At 41.4% G+C, this 17,659-nt stretch overlaps 1 protein-coding gene across 1 annotated transcript; it reads right to left on the bottom strand.

Annotated features, from left to right (window-relative positions):
* Positions 1-6: 6 nt before the first annotated feature.
* On the bottom strand, positions 7-17,640 carry MRPL45 (mitochondrial ribosomal protein L45). Its single transcript, XM_004012821.5, has 8 exons — positions 17,547-17,640; positions 16,494-16,671; positions 15,978-16,095; positions 12,390-12,488; positions 4,044-4,092; positions 3,008-3,157; positions 2,471-2,644; positions 7-2,060 (listed from the first exon to the last, which is right to left on the bottom strand). The coding sequence occupies exons 1-8, from the start codon at positions 17,610-17,612 to the stop codon at positions 1,974-1,976; spliced, it is 921 nt and encodes a 306-aa protein (XP_004012870.1). The 5' UTR covers positions 17,613-17,640; the 3' UTR covers positions 7-1,973.
* Positions 17,641-17,659: the final 19 nt, after the last annotated feature.

The following is a 17,659-nucleotide window of genomic DNA, read 5'->3' as shown; positions in this document are numbered from 1 at the left end:
TTGTAGTTGTTTCTAGCTTATTTGTTATGGTAAATTTATTTTTTCAACATTTCTAAACATTAATAGTAGACACGTAAGGAAAAGACAGTGCCTGCTCTAAAGTCCAAGGTAGCCACACTGCAGCCTTAGAGACTATGGGGCAGTCTGGCTAATCCTCAGCCAGTGTGCAGCTACATGGCTAGCACTGCAGATGGTCTCTGCCCAGCCCTATGAGCCAATCCTGTACATCTGGGCCATCCGCTCAGCTGGATTTGACCCCAAAGGGAAATGAAAACTGCACTTATCCTCTGGCTCCCTGGTGGCAGCTATTGCTTAGCTGCTGTTTAGGATTATCTATAGACCCCTGAGACAGATCTAGGGAAGTGGGGGTGAAATAGCTTATTTGAAAGCTTTATATATTTTCAGAGAAATCAAAATGCTGTTTGGTCATTAAGTGTGCTTTCTCTGCTCCCTGTCCCACCCAGGATTGCCTCCCTCTTACTCCACACCCTCCCAGCTGTGGACCCTACTGAAAGCACTTCCCTTCTCATTTTGCCTTAATCCGGGGACCAGGCAAATAGGATATGACCAAACCTCATTTGGGCAGCAGTGCTGGAGACTGATGTACACTTTTAAGCCAAAAGGGTTGAGACTAAGTAGCATGATGAGAGTGGCTGCTTTGGATTAACCCACTGGTGCTGCCTCTCCCCTAAGCATACACATCTCGTTTCTGTGGTCTGCACTTTTGGCAGCTGTTATTAAAACCTTAGTTCTTCCCCAGTGAGGCCTGGTCTGTTTGCTGCTTTGCTGAGATGGTAGCTTTACAGACAGTCATCAGGTTACTCTCAACCTGATTCATTTCTTTGGACTCTACTCTCAAGATAAGGTCAGAACAGATTAATTCTTAGCCAAGTGATAAACTCCTTAAAAGAAAACTCTAGACTTAAAAAAACATAAATATGAGAAATAAGGTTCTAATTTTTAAGAGGAGACCTCATGGGCTGATCAGTGTAATAGTGCTACAAGCCAAGCTTGCTGCTGGGACACTGACTTTCCGGTCACACTTCAGATGACTCAGGACATGAGCATGTGAAGTCCTACATCCTCCTCCAGCTGGAGCTAAGGCCCAAGTAGGGGCTGGGCTGTTTCACTCTCCACAGGTTCATATCCTGGAATCTTTGCCTCCAAATTTGAGCTGCAAAAATAGCCACCATCTCCAAAAGGTGCTAGAAATCAGGGAACCAAGTCTTACTGATGAATTTCCCAAGTGTATCCACACTCCCATGGCCTCTGCCTCCACCAACACCTCCTGGGATTACATCAGGATACAGTCGATAATTAAGAACAAAATCCAAAAGCTGAAGACTAAATGATTTCTTTGGATTTACATTCGTGAAATACAGATACTGACTTAGTGAATCAGTGTATGAGAAGAGACCCTCTTAAATGACATCACTTTTATAAACACTAATTATTTTTCTCAAGTCTGGATTTCCTATAAGTCACATCAGTCACAGTTAACTTCCACTTCTACCATCTGAAGGCTTGTCCACTTCCAGCCTGAACCAAGAGAAATGTAGAGAACCCACAATTTGTCTAATACTTGATAGTGTTTTATTTCCAACTCTGATCCCTGCCCTGTAATTAGAAAGTCCTGCCAGTTTGCTCCTGACAGTTCTTGCTATGGGCAAGCCAGTATCATGTTCTCTGAAACACACCGTCTTTCATCTGGAGTTAGAAACTAGATATAAGATGGAAAAAAAGAAGCGGAGCCATTGCTGTGCATAGAACCAACCCACCAGGGTCCAACCAGCAGCAGTTGTTATTGAGGATAAGACCGCTTAAAAGACCCAAGCAGGGTAAGAGAACAAAGGCAGTTCTTTCTACAGCGTGAAGAAAGACAGGTGACTGACTTCACAGCTTCCAGACACCCAGACTTCACAGCTTCCAGTTGCTTCATCACCCATGCTTTACCCCAGGAGTCATCCTTGCCGTCACGCTAGCTGAGGCTTATGGGCCTCTCTTTGCAGCTCTTCATACTCTTCCCCAGGTTTCAGCTGGGGGCCAGGGATCATCACCGTCTGAAAGAGCAGGAAGCTGAGTTATCTACTATCCAAGGCCATGGTTTACCTAAGAGATTCACACCTGCCTCCAGGCCTATCCCTAAAGGATTCCTCTTCCCGGGGCTGCATCACCCTCCCTCTCCACTAGGAGGTGCCCAACAGGAGTGGCTGAGGATGCCATGTCTTAAACTAGGTGGCCCTAGTGGTAAGGAACCCGTCTGCCAATACAGGAGACGTAAGATGTGGGTGGTTCAATTCCTGGGTGGGGAAAATCCCCTGGAGGAGGACATGGCAACACACTACCGTATTCTTCTCAGGATAATCCCATGGACAGAGGATCCTGGTGAGCTACAGTACATGGGGTAGCAAAGAGCTGGACCTAAGACTCAAGTAACTTAGCACACCTTAAACCATGTGAGCTGCTTTACCTTAAGGATGGGCTGCTTAGGGGGTGCCCATGGGGGAATGATCTTGCCATGCATTCTCCAGCTGCCATAGGGATTTGCCAGGTGCTTTTCAAAGACAACATACTCCAGGACATCCCTGGGCACATCTTCCTGTCCATACATCAACCGGCCAAACCGGTCATAGATGGCCAGAGTCTGCAAAGATGAAAGCACATCAAGTTGGTTAGCACTCAGAGTTGTTTAATTCTGAATCCAGACTAACCGATCAACCACTGACACTTTACTCTTAGAGGGTTTTTGACTGGGTGGGGAGTGCGGTCAGGGTGGAGGGAGTGGAAGGAGGTAGGAGGGATCCCAGGAAGGGGAGGGAATAATATCCCCACACCTGGGTTCGCAGCTAACATACAGCAGTGGGAAGGGTGCAGTGACAAGGCAAGGAAGACCATGGTGAGCCTTTCCTTAGAACTCACAGTCCTGGGTAGCTATACAGGACTCAGAGGTAGGTGCTCAACCTGAGAGTGAAGAAAAGCTGGGAGGAAAGCAGAGTGGTGCCTCTACCTGCCGGGTATGCATGCGGACGGTGACCTGGCCATACGCGTTGCTCTGGGTCATCAGACTCGAACAGCGAACCTGCACCACCTGGGGCGGCTCTAAAGATTCTACGAAGCTCCAGCGGACAGTCTTATATTTGATGTCCCAGACCATGTCCTGAGGGCAGAGAAGAGTTCAGCTGGATTCCTGCCCGCACCCCCGCCCCCTTACGGAAGTGGGTGCTTATTTCCATGCTTCCTCTTCTTGCAATGCCACAGTCAATATGCAACGTTTCCCATCAAATGCGTTCTGGTGCTTATTTACTGTCTCACTTTTCTAAATTTTGCTTAAGCTACTGCTCCAGCTCACCTTACAACAACTCTCTTTTCCTTTCTAAATCATGACTCAAGAGCCAATTACCATCTGGAGGACCCTTCTCCAAATCAATGAAGACCTCATTCCAAACTGCCAGCTTACCTAATATGTTATCCCTCCCACACACTTTCATAATCTGCTCACTATTGCATGCATTTCTGTTGGCTGCACATTTGTTTTTTTCCTCTTACCTTTCTGCAGTTTCTATAGGAATTATAGACTTTTATAAAGGTTAATAACCTGCTTGGACTAGGATAGCTATGCTTGTGCCTGAGGAGATGAGGCAGAACTGAGAGCAAATGAAATTCTTATTCTTGAGTTTCTAACTAAACCACAAAGTCCTCATAGTCAGGAGTCTCCCAGAGTACCTAGCACCCTTGTTACCACAGTGTAAGCCTCATGCACACTGGTTAAGTCCTTTATTGTAGCACAGGCATGTGCAGGGCTGGCCTAACGTGACCATCCCCTCACCTCAGGATCTGTAGTCTTAATACTGCTTACTCAGGGACCTCCTCTATCTTCAACTGCACGGCCTTTACCAGACTTCATATGCAGCCAAACATAATGAACTTTGGCCTTTTGCCTTAAACTTCCTGTACTCTCAAAACTGATCCTTAAGAAAACTGAGGTGCTATCTAGAATCTGTCTACTCAGGCATCCCACAATTCTAAGGAAGATGAGAACCTACCGGAAAACAGTTTTCGGTTACCAAGGTATGAAGTCGGTCATGGTCTGAGCTAAAAAGGAAAGAAATTTATATCACTGACTACTGCTTTTATTACACTCTATATGAACGTTGAAGATGGCCCTGAATGTGGAAAACTATTCCCTTAATTTTTACAAATATTTTCTGCACACCTACTATAAGCCAGGTAATACACTAAGTCCTAGAGACACAAAGATAAAGAATAACATAATTTCTCAGAAAACCATGAGCTATAAAAGCAGTGCAAATTTATGTCCGAATCTCAGGAGCAGAAAGAAATTTCTCTGAAATTACTATATATCCTTGAGATGGGTAAGAGACCCTCACTGGGACATGGGGACTGATTTCTGTCCTAAGCTGGAACAAGATTCAACACGAACAACAATCAAAAGCTACATCATCAATATAAACTGCTTAGCTTTATTTCTTACACTTTCATCCTTGAACCTAGCCAAGATATAACCAGTATGGCTGAGTCCCTTCACTGTTCATCTGACACTACAACACTGTTAAACAGCTACAGAAAGAAAGTGAAGTCACTCAGTCGTGTCTGACTCTTTGCAACCCCATGGATTCTAGCCTACCAGGCTTCTCCATCCATGGGATTTTCCAGGCAGGAGTACTGGAGCGGGTTGCCATTTCCTTCTCCAGTGGATCATCCTGACCCAGGAATCCAACCCAGGTCTCCCACATTGTAGGCAGACGCTTTTACTGTCTGAACCACCAGAGAAGTCAACGGCTTCCATTAAATGGCTATACCCCAATACAAAATAAAAAGCTTAAGGTTTGGAAAAAATAAAAGATAACCACTTGTCATTTCTGGTCCTTTCCACACAAACTGTCCCTCCATCCCATCTTTGTGGCTGCCAGAATGACCAAGTTATGCTGATTCTGTTCAGTAAGAAAATGAGACAACAAACCCAAGCTCCTGTACATGTAAGATTTTAGGAGGGTTCCTAACTTCAGGTAAACCTAAGACCACAGATTAGTTTCTTTCAGATACACAATCATGACTTTCTCCTGCAATTTATTTATTTTTGTTGCTTTTTTTCTTTTTTTTTTTTTCCTGTCTTCTGCAATTTAACACTTCCTTCGTGGTTAAAGTCCTGCTCTTTGAAAAATTGTATCTCTAATGCCAGAGGGGTGATAGGTTAGTTCTGTTTGTTTCACTTCCACTTCTATTCCAAATAAAAAAGACTCTGAGTCATTTCCCCTCACTGTAGCTCTAGACTAGACTAGACCAAGTTGTGGTGACAGATACCACAACCACCACACCTGGCACCTCTGAATGAATTCTTCCTCATCACTATCTTGGCCTAGAAATCTGTTTGTTTTTGTTTTTTTTTCACTTTATTTTGCTTTACAATACTGTATTGGTTTTGCCATACATTGACATGAATCAGCCACCGGTGTACATGAGTTCCCAATCCTGAACCCCCCTCCCACCTCCCGGCCTAGAAATCTTCAGTAGAAATAAATTCCTCCTTTTATGAGCTGACTCCGTATTTTGTAATAGAACTTATCCTATAAGTAAGTTTGCAATAAAATTTACCCTACCACTGTAAACATCCAGAAAGGTTGGGCAGAATATAATAAACACAGACACACACACATTTTTAAATCTCTAGCGCAGTACATGAGAAAGGAAGCTAAGTCCATAGGTGCCAGAGAGGAAGAGGAAATTACAAGTAGAATGGAAAGAACATAACCTGATACCACAACCAGGTAAGAGATGATTTAGGGATCCAGAAATAGGATCTGATGGCTAGAGCTTGACTTTTCCTAAAACCCAGGATGTTGGAAGGACAGGGAGTTGGAACTGAAATCCCTGTATAAAGCTATGACCCTCAAAAGAGTCTGGCAGCTGCAGGAAAAGGAAACTAGAAAAATAGTCCACCAACCTAGAGACAAAGCTTCCCTCTGTCTAGAGCTCTGAAGAGGGGGAAAAAAATCTAAAAAACAAACAACCACCACCAAAAAACCCCCATGAAAACTGAAAAATTAAAGCCCTAAGTACACATACTCAGATGTAGACACAAAATTTATAGTATCTCTATGATGCAAGAATTCCTAAACTAAGAAATTAACATAAAAACTAATACCTTGCCAATGCTATCCCTAGAGGATCTGGCAGAAACACACAGAGAAAACCTCTCTGGGAGCATATTCATAACTTAGGTTGTCTGGAATTCCCTCAGAAGAAACATACTCCATCATCAACACTACAAAACAGACCTAGAATCAACTTAGCAAAATCAACAGACACAGACATCAAGCAAAACGACAGACCAGGAAGCACTAGGGGTGGGTCCCTTCATTGAAATAACTGATAAATAAGAAAAACAAAATCTCAGAACTCTGGATACTTGTAACAACCAGGGGAGTGCCCGATGAAGGGAGAAGCCAATGAGTCTGGATGTAAGAACATGTACAAACCACCTACCCTCCTCTTTCCCTCAGCCCTGCCATGACTGTGGGACAGTGCTCTGTGTTCTGGAGTGGATGGCTGGTACTTGGGCAGGCAGCAGGGACCCTCCCCTCCAAAATTTGAGTTTGCACATTCTGGTCAATCTGGTGGATGGCAGAGAGATCAGCACAAACCATGCCACTGTTTCAGCCCTGCTGGCTGCAGCAGCTTTTCCCATCAACAGATATAAAGGGATAAAGGGAAATGAACACCTATTTTGTTTTTATTCAGTCAGACAATTTAGGAAATCTTTGTCAGGTCACTGGCCAACTGCAGAGATAATGGAATGGAAACTTCAATGACTACTACTCACAACAAAGAATACACACTTAGCAGTATTAGTTTGGAAAAGTCACAAATGGATGGCAGTGGCACTAATCAACGAAGTCAGCAATTTCTGAGGAGCAGAGCAATCTGATTTTCAGAGCTACCACATAATACTATTCAGAATGTCCAATTCCCAACAAAAAATTACAAAGTATACAAAGAAACATGAAACTATGGCCCACTTACAGGAGAAAATTTTTGACAGAAGCTATCCCTAAGGAAGCCCAGACATTAGAATTATTAGCCAAAGACATTAAATCAACTGTCCTACGTGCTCACTGAGACAAAGGCAACCAGGGAAAAAGAACTAAAGGAAATTCTAAAACAATCTACGAAATAAGTACATCAGTAAAGAGATAAAAATTATGAAAATGAACCAAATTCTAGAACTGCAAAATACAGTGAAAGAAATTAAAAATTCACTACAGGGGTTAGGGACTTCCCTGGCAGTACAGTGGTTAAGATTTCACCTTCCAGTGCAGGGGGCGCAGGTTCAATTCCTGGTCGGGGAGCTAAGATCCCACATAGCTCCTGGCCAAAAACCCAACACATTAAAAAAAAAAAAAAAAAAGCAAGCAATAAGGTAACAAATTCAACAAAGACTTAAAAAAAAAATTCACTACAGGGGTTGAACAGCAGATCTGAGCAGGCAGAAACAAGGGATCAGTTACCTGGAGGATAAAACTATTGAAAGCATCCAATCTAAGGAGCAAGTGAAAGTTGCTCAGTTGTGTCCCACTCTTTGCGACCCCATGGACTATACAGTCCATGGAATTCTCTAGGTCAGAATACTGGAGTGTGCAGTCTTTCCCTTATCCAGGGGATTGTCCCAACCCAGGGATCGAACCCAGGTCTCCCATATTGCAGGCGGATTCTTTACCAGCTCAGCCACATAACTTGAGGATAAAACTATTCAAAGTATCCAATCTAAGGAGTAAAAAGAAGAAAAAAATGAAGAAAAAAATGAAGGCTCTACCTCAGTAGAGCCTGAGGTACCTGTAGGACACTGTCAAGTGCATGAACACACAATCATAGGATCCCGGAAGGAGAAGAGAGGAGGCAGAAAAACATTTGAAGAAATACTGGCTGAAGGAACTTCCCTAAGGGCCCAGTGGTTAAGAGTCTGTGCTTCCACTGCAGGGGGCACAGGTTCAATCCCTGGTCGGGGAAGTTCCCGCATAATGCATAGTGTAGCCAAAAAGAGAAAGAATAGAAAGAATGGCTGAAAACATTCCAAATCTGGTAAAAGAAATGAATGTTCATATTCAAGGAACTCCACAAACTCCAAGAAGAATGGACTCAAAGAAATCCACACTGAGACACAGTACAGTGCCAAGTGTCAAAATCAAAAGACAAAGAGAAAGTCCTAAAAGCAACAAAAGAGAAGTAATTTGTCACATACAAGAGACCTTAAAAAGGTTACAGTTGATGTCTTATCAGAAACTATGGAGGCCAAAAGGCAGTGGGATGATATATTTAAAGGCCTAAAAGAAAACCTGTCAACTAAGAATTCTATAGATAGAAAGACTATCTTTTAAAAATGAAGGAGAGGGCTTCCTCGGTGGCTCAGTGGTTAATGCACTTCCATGTCAGGGGACATGAGTTAAATCCCTGGTCCAGGAAGTTCCACATGCCATGAGTATGGCAAAAGGAAAAAAAAAAAAAAAAAAATGAAAAAAGAATGAAGGAGAATTGTAGATATTTTCAGATAAACAAAAATTGAGAGGGTTTATTACCAGGAGATCTGTCCTATTAGATATACTAAAGGAGTTTTTCAGACCTAAATGAAAAGACACTAGACAGTAACTTAAAGCAATAAGAACAAATAATCAGCACTGGTACAGGTTACTATATAGGTAAACATAAAAGCCAGTATTCCTGTACTTCTGATCTGTAATTCCTCATTTTTTTTCTTATTTGATTTAAAAGGCACATGCATAAAACATCGGTTACAAATGTATGTTATGGGCATATAAACATATAATCAGTGGCAGTAACAATGCAAAGGGAAAGGGACAGAGATACATAGGAGCAGACTGCTTGTACACTATTGAAACTTTGCTATTATCCAAACTAGACTGTTAAGATACTAATTCTAATCCCCAAAGTAACCGTTAAGAAAATAATTTTTAAAAAATCGATAGAAAAGGAAAGAAAAGAATCAGAAAGGTATACCACTGGGACTTCCTTAGTAGCCCAGTGGTTAAGAATCCGCCTGCCAATTCAGGCAACACTGGTTCAATCCCTGGTTCCAGAAGATTCCACACACCTGGGACCAATGAACTTTGTATGCCACGACTGAGCCCGTACTCTACAGCCCTCAAGCCCCAGCTACTGAAGCCGGTGTGCCTAGTGCCCTTACTCTGCAACAGAAGACGCCACTGCAAAGACAGGCTCAGGCACCACAACAAAGAGTAGCCCTGGCTTGGTGCAACTAGAGAAAATCCGAGAACAGCAACAAAAGATCCAGCACACACAGCCAAAATAAACAAATAAATCCACAGGTAATATTATTTAAAAAAAAAATGAAGTTGGATGCTTACTTTACAGCATATGCAAAATTAACTCAAAAGGGATCAAAGACCAAAATGTGAGAACCAAATCTATAAAACTCTTAGAAGAAAACATTGGGGAAAAATTCCATGACACTGGATTTGGCAACAATTTGTAGACTTAACACTAAAAACTCAGGCAACAAAAGAAAAAACATGTAACTTGGACTTAACAAAAATTAAAATGCTCTTTTATCAAAGTACACTACCAAGAAAGTAAAAACACATGAAATGGGAGAAAATATTTATAAAGCATATATCTGATATGGGATTACTATCCAGAACACATAAAGAGCTCCTGCAATCCAATAACAAAATAGCAACTCAACTGTGGCCACTGCTGAGTTTTCCAAATTGTTTCACATATCGAGTGAAGGACTTGAACAGCCTCATCTTTTAAGATTTTAAATAGCTCAGCTGGAATTCTATCACCTCCACTAGCTTTGTTTGAAGTAATGCTTCCTAAGGCCCACATGACTTCACATTCCAGGATATCTGGCTCTAGCTGAGTGACCACACTATCGTGGTTATCTTTTTTTGTTTTTTATCGTGGTTATCTTGATCATTAACTTTCTAAAATATAGTTCTTCTGTCTATTCTTGCCACCTGTCCTTAATCTCTTTTGCTTCTGTTAGGTCCATATGATTTCTGTTCTTTATTGTCCCCATATTTGCATGAAATGTTCCCTTGATATCTCCAATCTTCTTGAAGAGATCTCTAGTCTTTTCCATTCTGTTGCTTTCCTCTATTTCTTTGCATTGTTCGTTTAAAAAGGCCTTATCTCCTTGCTATTCTCTTTAACTCTGTATTCAATTGGGTGTATCTTTCCCTTGCTTGCTTGCCTTTCCTCTTCTTTCCTCAACTATTTGTAATGCCTCCTCAGACAACCACTTTGCCTTCTTGAATTTCTTTTTCTTGGGGATGGTCTTGATCACCACCTTCTGTACAATGTTATGAATCTCCGTCCATAGTTCTTCAGGCACTGTGTCTATCAGATCTAATCCTTTGAATCTATTTGTCACCTCCACTGTATAATTCATAAGGAATCGATTTAGGTCATACCTGAGTGACCTAGTGGTTTTCCCTACTTTCTTCAATTTAAGCCTGAATTTTGCAATATGGAGCTCATTATCTGAGCCACAGTGAGCTCCAGATCTTGTTTTTGCTGACTGTATTGAGCTTCTCCATCTTCAGCTACAAAGAATATAGTCAATCTGATTTCAGTATTGCAAAGCTAGTGGAAGTGATAGAATTCCAGCTGAGCTATTTCAAATCCTAAAAGATGATGCTGTTCAAGCGCTGCACTCAATATGTCAGCAATTTGGAAAACTCAGCAGAGGCCACAGGACTGGAAAAGATCAGTTTCCATTCCAATCCCAAAGAAGGGCAATGCCAAAGAATGTTCAAGCTATCAAACAATTGTGCTCATTTCACATGCTAGTAAGGTTATGCTCAAAGTCTTCAAGCTAGGCTTCAGCAATATGTGAACTGAGAACTTACAGATGTACAAGCTGGGTTTAGAAAAAGCAGAGGAAACAGAGATCAAATTGCCAGCATTTGCTGTATCATAGACAGAGCAAGGGAATTTCAGAAAAACATCTACTTCTCCTTCATTGACTTAAGCTAAAGCCTTTGACTGTGTGGATCCCAACAAACTGGAAAATTCTCAGAGGTGGGAATAGCAGACCACCTTACCTGTCTCCTGAGAAACTTGTGTGCAGGTCAAGAAGACACAGACTGGACATGAAATAACTGAGTGATTCAAAACTAGAAAAGGAATACAATAAGGCTGTATATTGTCACCTTGCTTATTTATGTACTTCTATGCAGAGTACATCAAGCGAAATGCTGGGCTGGATGAATCACAAGCTGGAATCAAGACTGCTGGGAGAAATATCAGCAACCTCAGATATGCAAATGATACCACTCTAATGGCCGAAAGTGAAGAGGAACTAATGAGCCTCTTGATGAGGATGAAAGAGAAGAGTGAAAAAGCTGACTGAAAACTCAACATCCAAAACACTAAGATCATGGCATCCAGTCCCATAGCTTCATGGTAAACAAAAAGGGAAAAAGTGGAAGCAGTGACAGATTCTACTTTCTTGGGTTCCAAAATCACTGCAGACAGTGACTGTAGCCATGAAATTAAAAGATGTTTGCTCCTTGGAAGAAAAGATGACAAATCTAGACAGCATATTAAAAAGCAGAGACATCACTTTTCTGACAAAGGTATGTGGAAATCAAAGCTATAGTTTCTCCAGTAGTCAGGCATGGATGTGAGAGCTGGACCATAAAGAAGGGTGAGTGCTGAAGAATTGATGCTTTTGAATTGTGATGCTGGAAAAGACTCTTGAGGGTCCCCTAGACTGCAAGGACACCAAACCTGTCAATTCTACAGAAAATCAACCTTGAGTAATCAGAGACTGGAAGGTCTGATCAATCAGACATTGGAAGGTCTGATGCTGAAGCTCCAATATGTTGGCCACCTGATGATAAGAGCCAACTCATTGGAAACAACCCTGATACTGGGGAAGATTGAAGGCAAAAGGAGAAGAGGACAACAGAGGATGAGATGGTTAGATAGCATTATTGACCCAATGGACATGAATCTGACCAAACTTTGAGAGACAGTTTAACACACAGAAGCCTGGCGAGCTAGAGTCCATGGGGTTGCAAAGGGTTGGACACGATTTAGTGAGTAAAAGACAAACACACAGAAAGGATCAAGATGAGTTAGGGATCAGGTGGGGTGAAAACAGCTGCCATTAAGCAGAGTCCTAACACTTGCCAGTAGAGCTGAGCCAGACCAAATGGTGAAAATTCCCAGACGCAGTGAGAGAAGTCAAGGATAGCTCCAGGCTCCAATTATTTCCCAAAGAGGAAGGTCTCTCACTCTAGAATTCTTACCTGAAGGAAAAAAAAAACCATCTAGAATAATAGCTGCTGAGAACATAATGGGTGTAAGACGGGGAGTTCACATACTTGTTTAGACACAGGTGAGCTTCAATGAAGATATCCTGGGCTTTTTCAGGGAAGTCCTTTACTTTAAAATTAGGGTCACTTTCTTTTATCCTCCGGATTCTGTAAAATTAAGCATGAGAATCATTTTAAAGATGTCATTCAATTTCCATAACTTAATAGCTTACTTTACCTCCATTAATGTCTGTCCATTTATTCAGTAACTGTTTTTTGAATGTGCCAAGTCCTATGAATTCAGCTTTCTAACTTACGGTTAAATCAATTATTCTAAAGAAAAACCAATGCTTCTCATAGTGAATTTCTGGAATTTTGACATCAAAGAAAATATCCTATAAGCACTAAGGAAGAAAAAAACAGGTTTCATACAGAGGTTCAAGAGTCAGAAAGACATTGGGCTTCTAATTAGCAACATCAGAAGTTAGAAAGATTAGAAAGACAATGGAGGAGTATTTTTTATGGAGAAAAAAATGACTCCCAGTCCAGAATTCCATATCTGGGCAAATTATTTTTTTTGGCCACACTGCATAGCATGACAGGTTCTTAGTTTTCCAACCAGGGATTGAACTTGTGGCCCCTGCAGGGGAAGCGTGAAGTCTTAACAACTGGACCACCAGGAAGCCCTATGGGGAAATTATAAATGAAGTCGGAGACTAAAAGAAAGACTTTTTCTTAGCCTTGCAACATTTCATTTATTTACCTTCCACTCTTTCTCAGGAAGCTGCGAGGGAACGTGTACCACCAAAATAACTGAATGTACCATGAAGGAGAAAGACATAAAATCCAGGAAACAGGGACTATATATAAGAGCAAGGCAAATGGATTAGCAGGATGATGATAAAATAGATCCTACAATGTACAGTGAGCCTGAAGGGTGACCAATCCAGACTGAAAAAGGTAAGAAGGCTCCAGAAGGGCTTTATGATGAGATTGAGAAAATTAACACAACCAGGGGTTCTACAAGGAAATGAGAAAAAAAGACACTTAATGCCAGGAAAATAAAAAACTATTATGCAGGAAAGGAAATGCAATAGTAATGTACTGCATGACTCAGCTGTCAACAGCATTTTCATAGTTATAATAATGTAAACAGGGAATTTTGATCTAATCAGTGTTACCAAAAATGTACTAAGAGGATGAGGGACACCATAACTCAGAGGAATTTATCCCAGGAATGCAGGGTTGGCTTAACACTAAAAAATCAATTAATGTAATATACCATATCAATACAATTAAGGACAAATATCACATTATCATGTCAATGATCAGAGAAAAAGCATCTGACAAAATCAACTCCTTTACACTCTTTTCACCTCAAAGCCTTGTTTTGTTTCCCTGGAATGCTATTCCTCACCACATTTCTCTACTCAGCTAACTCCAAGCAACCCTTTAGATCCCAGCTTTAAATGTCATTTTCTTAGAGAAGCCTACTCTGAACTCCCAGATGGGGAAAGTTATCTTTCCCCGTCCTGTGTTTCCATGGCACTCATACTTCACCCTATCTGTAATTATGTGTGTACAATCAGTAACTGGTCTCCTCCCCTAGACAATAAGTGTTGTGTTCATCAACATCATGAACTCTTCCACCAAAGAGTTCACAAGCCAGGAGAGAAATACACGAGAGGAGATGATCACAATACAGAGTTATTGGAGATAGTAAAAATAAGCATACTGTTATAACAAAGGCAACTCCAACAAAAGCCAGGGAAGGCTTAAAAGCAGACCTAGAGATTATCACACTTAAAAAAGTAAGTCAGAAAGAGAAAAACATATACCATACAATATCACTTATATGTGCAGTCTAAAATATAACACAGGGATGTCCAGTGGTTAAGACCCTGAGTTTCCACTGCAGGAAGTGCAGGTTTGATCCCTCTGGTCAGTATACTAAGATCTCATATGCTGAGTGGTGCAGCCAAAAAAAAAAAAAAGGGCAGAAAGAAACATATCTATGAAAGACAAACATAATCAAAGCTATGGTTTTTCCAGTAGTCACGTATGGATGTGACAGGTGGACCATAAAGAAGGTTGAGCACTGAAGAATTGGTGCTTTTGATTGTGGACAAGACTCTTGAGAATCCCCTGGACAGCAAGGAAATCAAACCAGTCAATTCCAAAGGAAATCAACCCTGAAAATTCACTGGAAGGACTGATGCTAAAGCTGAAAGTCCAATACTTTGGCCAACTGATGCGAAGAGCTGATTCACTGGAAAAGACCCTGCTGCTCAAAAAGACTGAGAGCAGGAAAAGAGGGAGACAGAGGATGAGATGGTTGGATGGCATCTCTGACCCAATGAACGTGAGTAAACTCTGGGAGACAGTAAAGGACAGGGAAGCCTGGTGTCCTGCAGTTCATGGGGACACAAAGAATTGGACACAACTTAGCAGTTGAACAACAACAAAGAAACAAAGAGAACAGACTTGTGGTTGCCAAGGGGGAGGGGAGAGGAGAGGGAAGAACTAGGGGTATATTATTAAAAAAAAAGCAGGGCTTTCTGGTGGTCCAGTGGTTAAGAATCCGCCTTGCAATGCAAGGGACACCAGTTCAATTCCTGACTGGGAAGATCCAACATGTTGAGGGCAACTAGGCCCCTATGCCACAGCTACGGTGCTGTGGAGCCCAGCAGCTGTAACTATTGAGCCCACATACAGCAACTACTGAAGCCCACATGCAGTGTGGGGTGTAGGGCCTAGTATAGGGCTGTGCTCCACAATAAGAGAAGCCATTGCAGCCAAAAATAAATATTTAAAAAAAAAAAACAAAATACAGCAGACACAATGCTTGAGGAAAAAAGACATTTTTCAGACAAAGGAAAGGACGTGCAAAGAGACGCAGCACAGCAATTGTCAAGGAACTAGCAATTTGGAAATGTTAAAGTTTAGGATGAGAAAAATGAAACAGACAATGGTGGAGAGAAAGGTAAGAGCTGAATTATTTTTTAAAAAGCCCTGAATACCACTGAAGAAATCTATATTTTATTCTTCAGATAATAAGGAGCCACAAGAAGTCTGAGGCAGAGGTGTTGATATGATAAGATCTGTATTTAGAGGAATGTTGTAGCCACATGAAGAATTGACAGTAACTCAATACACTTATGCATAGAAATCTATATATAACCTTAAAGAGCCTATAATTTAGATATAATCACAGCCAGAGTGACAGATACTGAAAATCTCTTTAAGAAGACAGTTTTGGCTCCTGCTCCTTAACTAAAGCACAGTTAGCTCCCTAGAACAGGTTGTCTTCTTAAGCCTTTTTGGCTTTTCTTACTCTCTTAAAATCTCAGGTATTTCTCTTATAAATATGCTCTCTCTTATTACTACTTTCAATTGTTAAATATGTGATCAAAAAAGTGTCCTACAAACTTCAATGTCAACTTCCTAAATGATGTGACAAAAACGACAAGTCAAGGCCGAGATGCTAAGATTCAGAATGCCCATACTATCATACATTATAAGTCTATTACAGGGAAAGAATATACTGTCAAGTTATCAAAGGAGTTATACACAATTAATCCAAGATGGCCTCTCTGGATTAAGTAGCAACAAAAATTTTTATTCTAATATTAACTCCCAGCTGTCTCAGATACCTACGACAATTGTGATGCCACATTCTTCTTAAATCGCTCAGTCCTCTGTGCCAGTCCTTCCTTAGAAAGAGATGACACTCGGGCATCACCCTCAGGAGGAACATAGGCATCAAAGATACTAGCTGTGAAGAGAGAAGGAGAAAACTAAGAAAGCATTGCAAGACTGAGAAAAAGTCATCTTAAGGTCATAAAAAATTGGGAGGGCTCCTGGATACAAAATAGACTATCCACAGACTTTTCAATGCAGAGGAAATCATGCAGGATTAGAAAAAGTAGAGTAAGATAATCTTTAGTCTTCAAAAGAATTTTAGCTTCTTCTTGTACAAAACAGAAAAATTTTACCCTGGTCTTCTAGGAATATTGTGAAAACAACATCAAAGATGACCTCATGAAATATAATGTATACAAATTATTAAAGCTGAACTGATTTGGGGGTTAATTAAATGCTATCATTCACAGTCCAAATCATTCCACTTTTCAAGAAGACCTTTGACAGAAGGGGACTGGGTTAGGGCTTTACCTGTACAGGCCAGATGTATGGGACGTTCCAAACTTTCTTGAGGAATGACCAGTCCTGCTTTCCGGGCATAGTCTATGAACTGTTTTTCTGTTTTGTATTTGGGTTGATAAGGAGGGGGTGTGAAACGTTTTTTAGTTCTCACTGGAACTACTGCTGAGGACTGAGTCATCAGGATTGGCTGGAGATAGCAGAAAAAGGTTAGGTAATCTGGGAAAAAATCTTATACAAACTGTAAGCAAAGATAGAAAGGGCACATCCAAAGAATGACTTAGGAACAATTATAAAGCCACACAACATGGGTAAATGCTTCTGTCTTAACAATTATAGCTGTCTCTTACTAAAAGCCAGTAAGCAACTTTTACTAATACTAATACCACTCAACCTTTACTAAAGGCTTTCTTTTAGTACTTTTCATACTACAGGGCTATGCCAACTCAAGAATGCAGAGTTGATGAAAGTTGATGGAAGCAAGGTTGATCAGACTGATGAAAGAACGCTCAGTGTGATGGGGAACTTAAACACCAACCCAGTACTCTCTTTTTTTCTGCTCTACCTTAACTCAGAAATCTCTACATCTACTCAGATTACATTGTGCTCATTCTATTGGGAGGCTCAACGTAAACTTTATTTTGTCGTTCTAGCTCCATAAGCTCTTTAAAGGCCAGATCCCTTTTCTCGCTGACCATGAAGTTTGTTGAGGCAGGAACGATTCTCCCTCCTTTACAGCTACTAATCAATTTAGTACACTTATAAAAAATCAACGGGAAGCGAGACCACCTTCCAAACCATTACTTCTTTCTCATTTAACAACCGTACGCCAGTGAGACCCAGGGCAAACCGGAGAAACTTAATCCCCGAGAACTTGCCCGCCCTGATAGCCCTACGAAGGCTCTCTCCACTCAGCCATAGCTGTGTCTCGCCTACCTCAAAGGCTCCCTACTTAGGCACGATCTGTATCGCCCAAGTTCACCAAGGACAACCGTAAAATGAGTATTTCCCTCTACTCTGTCCTCCTCCAGCCCCCAGACTTCCAGCCACCCCATCCCTACCCACCTGCCGAGACCATCGTCCTACAGCCCTGGATAAGCAAGACAAACTCCGCTGCAAGTGGGCTGCCATTTTGCTCACGCAAAGGCAGCTGGGAAGGAAACAGTGAGGAGCCGGAG

Source organism: Ovis aries, chromosome 11, assembly GCF_016772045.2.
Source record: "Ovis aries strain OAR_USU_Benz2616 breed Rambouillet chromosome 11, ARS-UI_Ramb_v3.0, whole genome shotgun sequence".
Taxonomy (NCBI): Eukaryota; Metazoa; Chordata; class Mammalia; order Artiodactyla; family Bovidae; genus Ovis; species Ovis aries.
Note: the sequence above shows the minus strand (reverse complement) of the source record. Positions and strands in the feature narration are given on the sequence as shown.